Source organism: Zootoca vivipara, chromosome 10, assembly GCF_963506605.1.
Source record: "Zootoca vivipara chromosome 10, rZooViv1.1, whole genome shotgun sequence".
Classification (NCBI taxonomy): Eukaryota; Metazoa; Chordata; class Lepidosauria; order Squamata; family Lacertidae; genus Zootoca; species Zootoca vivipara.
This window is the reverse complement of record NC_083285.1, coordinates 71,596,053-71,599,705: the sequence shown is the minus strand read 5'-3', so window position 1 is coordinate 71,599,705 and position 3,653 is coordinate 71,596,053. Positions and strand designations below refer to the sequence as shown.

General features: G+C 57.2%; 1 protein-coding gene across 1 annotated transcript; it reads left to right on the top strand.

Moving 5' to 3' along the window:
- Window positions 1-3,140: 3,140 nt before the first annotated feature.
- LOC118091547 (cytochrome c oxidase subunit 6C-like) lies at window positions 3,141-3,374 on the top strand. The gene has a single exon (XM_035128635.1). It carries the CDS (start codon window positions 3,141-3,143, stop codon window positions 3,372-3,374), a length of 234 nt encoding a protein of 77 aa, XP_034984526.1.
- Window positions 3,375-3,653: the final 279 nt, after the last annotated feature.

Here is a 3,653-nt window from a genome sequence, read left to right as displayed (position 1 = left end):
GCGGCAGGGAGCATTGCGTACGCCGATGGCTGTGCCCCAGCAGGGATTTCCGTTGGTCTTTCCTTCCCCTTGGGGGGTGGAGGGAGCAGAGCAAACAAGAGCAGCAACCCCCCCCCCATGCTCAGCCACACCAAAATTCCTGACCCATGCAAAGTCGGCGACTGTGGGGAGAGTGGCAGGGCTCTCTCTAGGGGAGCAAGGGCAGCACCTGCCCCACCGCAGCTCCCGATGAGAATTGCAGGTGCCTTTTTGGGGGGGGGGTCAAGGGTCAGCCTCCCCTCCCTCCGCCCAGGCACGCTTACAAGTCTATGGTGTCGCTGCTGGTGCTGAGGGCGTCGATTTGGCGGCAGACGTCCATGAACTCCTCCTGCAGGAGGGCCGCGTGTGGCCCCCGGGGCCCCGAAGACGACGACACCAGGGACTCCTGGGAGACAGGCGCCTGGGGCCAGCTTGGGCGGCCCGTAGGCGGGGGGCTCCCGCAGGCTGGCGAGACCCGTGGGGGGCTTTTCCCGGGGCTGGAGCTGAGCACGAGAGATGTGTCGTCCGTAGAGTGTCTGTAGGGGCAGGTGGAGCAGGTGCTGCTTCCGCCCTCGCCGCCCCCCCAAGGCTCCGGGGACGAAGAGGCGGCGGTGGTGGCTCCGCTGGCCCCCTCCCCGCCAGCCCCCCAGGAACGGGCAGGCACCAGCTCCAGGCAGGAGGCCGTGCGGTAGAGCTCGCTCTCTGCAGACTGCTCCCGGGCCAGGCTGAGCGACAGGGTGCTGGAGGGGGCGTACGGAGAGCCCCCATCTTGGAGGAAGAGCCCCTCGCTGCACAGAGCTTCATCGATGCTGCGCCGGAGGTCGATGGGCGAGGGGGGCTGGAAATCTGCTGTGGGGTCGCCAGCCTCTACGGCCACGCTGAGCACGGAGACGGCTTTGGCGTCGTCGGCCTCCCCGGCAGGCAGGGCGTAAAGCGGGAGGTAGTCAGACTCGCTGCGGGCGATGGTGTCGCAGACCACCAGCTTCTCGTGCTGCGACAATGCCCACGGGAAGTTGTTGGGCAGGAGCTGGGCCTTGGCAGCAGCGGGGTCCGCAGAGAGGCAGCAACACCGGGCGCAGCAGGGCGGACCGCTGGCCGGAGAGGAACAGAAGGTGGCGTACAGCCCCAGGAAGGCCAAGGGCAGCCCCATGCCTGCCTCGCAGACGCGGCAGGCCAGCTGCAGGCCCCACCAGGGCCAGGGCCCAAAGAGCTGGGGGCGCAGGCCGTAGCCCAGGGCGTGCAGGATGGCGTAGGTGTGCAGGCTGGCGCTCAGCAGCCCAAAGAAGGCGGCCGGGAGGGCAGTGTGGGCAGCCCGCCTCCACTGGCAAGTGTCAGCGAAGGGGCAGCGGCAGGCTGGCTGTGTGGCGCTCTTGAGGTCGTAGATCTGTGCGCCGTCGACTCGCGCCCTGCAGTGGAAGATGAGGAAGGAGACGGAGAGCAGGGCGGCCAGGAGGGCGAAGACACCTCGCGAAGCCAGGAGCAGGAAGGGCAGCTGGTGGAGGAGGTCGGTGGCCAGAACAGCCCCAGTGGCCACTGAGAAGTGGAGCAGGACCAGGGCAGCCAGCAAGCAGGGGTGGCGCAGACTGGAGGGCGAGGAGTGCTCCAGGCGGGCACGGCGTGAAAGCAGCAGCAGGGCGGCGGCCAGGGCCGAGGTCAGGCAGGGCAGGGCCAGGTCGTGCAGCAGCCGCAGGGCAAAGGCGGGCAGCAGCTTGAGGTGCCCACAGGCGTCGCCCAGGAGGAGGGCAGCCCGCCCGCCGCCTGCCCCCAGCAGCAGCAGCTGCAGCAGCGCCAGGGTCTTGCAGCCAGCAGGGCAGCGGCAAGGGAGGCCCAGCAGGCCCAGCAGAGAGAGGAGGGCCAGGAGGGCAAAGAGGGAGCCCGCCCCGTAGACATGAGCCTCCCAGGCCAGGCCCCACTCTGCCAGGGCCACATCCCAGTCGGCATGCAGCGGCACAAAGAGGGGCAGGGCCGGCGAGAGCAGCGAGGAGGCTGGGGGTGAGCCAGGGTCAGGCAGCGGTGAACCACAGTCATTCAGGAGGTCAGGTGGGCAGCCTGGCAGAGCCACGAAAGCCCCTTCGCTGCCTGGAGATGCAGAGAGGCTGCTGGATTCAGGACCTATGTGGGGAGAAGGAGAAAAGGGGGCGGACTGAGAGGTTGGTTTGTTCACCGGAGGCAAGCCCCTGAAAGCCCCATCTTGGATCCCACCCAAAGGACGGAAGGAAACAGCCAGACCTGCAAATGTATTATGAGACAGCCTGTTTGTGTTAGTTAAAAGAGTGGATTACAGTATATTGGATAATGCAGACATCCTGGGCTTAGAAGGTCATGATTTTAAATTTGGCTGGCATGAATGTCTCTGCTATGGGAAGCCAAAAATTTATAAAAGTTTTATGATCCACATCCTTAGGAAGAATCTGTATAAAGTTTGGGAGAAATATAAAGATCTGCTGGAAAGGAAAACACCTTTATGGCTATCTCCTATTGAGGCCATTACTATTAAGAGAGTTAATATGGATAGACAGTGGGTGACTTACAAGGAATTGCTGCATTTTACCTGAAATCAATGGAAAATCAATGGAAAATGTAAGTAGCCATGTTACGGATTTGTTACAATCTCATCAGTTACATGAAATGTTTAAAATAGACAGGGAAAATGGTTTTTTCGACCAAAGCTCACAATTTGAAAAAGAACTTCTGTAAAACAAATAAAAACTTTTGTCTAAAATGTACAATCTGTTATTAGATTGGGAAACAAAAGATGAGCTTGTTAAAGCCTCAGTGACACACTGGGCAATAGATATAGGACACAATATAGATTTTAACCTCCGGGGAAAACTCTGGAAAAGTGACTTGAAATTTACAGCGTGTTATTCTTTGAACTAGTTACAGGTAGGTAGCCGTGTTGGTCTGAGTCGAAGCAAAATAAAAAAATTCCTTCAGTAGCACCTTAAAGACCAACTAAGTTAGTTGGTCTTTAAGGTGCTACTGAAGGAATTTTTTTATTTTGCTTATTCTTTGAAGGAGAACTACCTGAACATGATTCACAGGTGGTATTTAATTCCGAGTAGGCTTGTTAAGATGTACAAGACAGAATCAGAGAAGTGCTGAAGGTGTAAAACATCCCCATGTCTTCTGCTTTGCTGCCCAAACCCCAGAGGAGAGACCTCCTGGCCAGTCGTCTGAGAAAACACATTCGAGTGGCTTTCCTTTTTTCAGTAGGATGTGCAGCTGAATACAAGTTTGGTGTGGCTGAACCAAGGAAAAGGGCATATGCTCAGTTCTATAAAACCTATGATGTCATGAAGGAGTATGAGGCCATGAGAAAAGCTGGGGGGTTTAAAAGTGCACCACCCAATTGATCATGAGCCCCCCCCCCCGGATACCTGACAAGTGAACATCACTGTTTCATCGAACTATTCCTTGTGATCCACTTTGGTGTTGACAGGGCCGGATTGAGGTGGGATGAAGCCCTCAGCTCCTGAAGTCATGGGGCCCTTGATATGTCCAGCTGTCCTTTGCCAACAACAAATTGTCACTGTTTTTTTGTGTTGAATATATGCTATATGGTCATTTATGGACTTAATGGGTATCTAAAGCCATTTGCAACCAGTCCGTGCAGAATGTAGGCACCCTATATA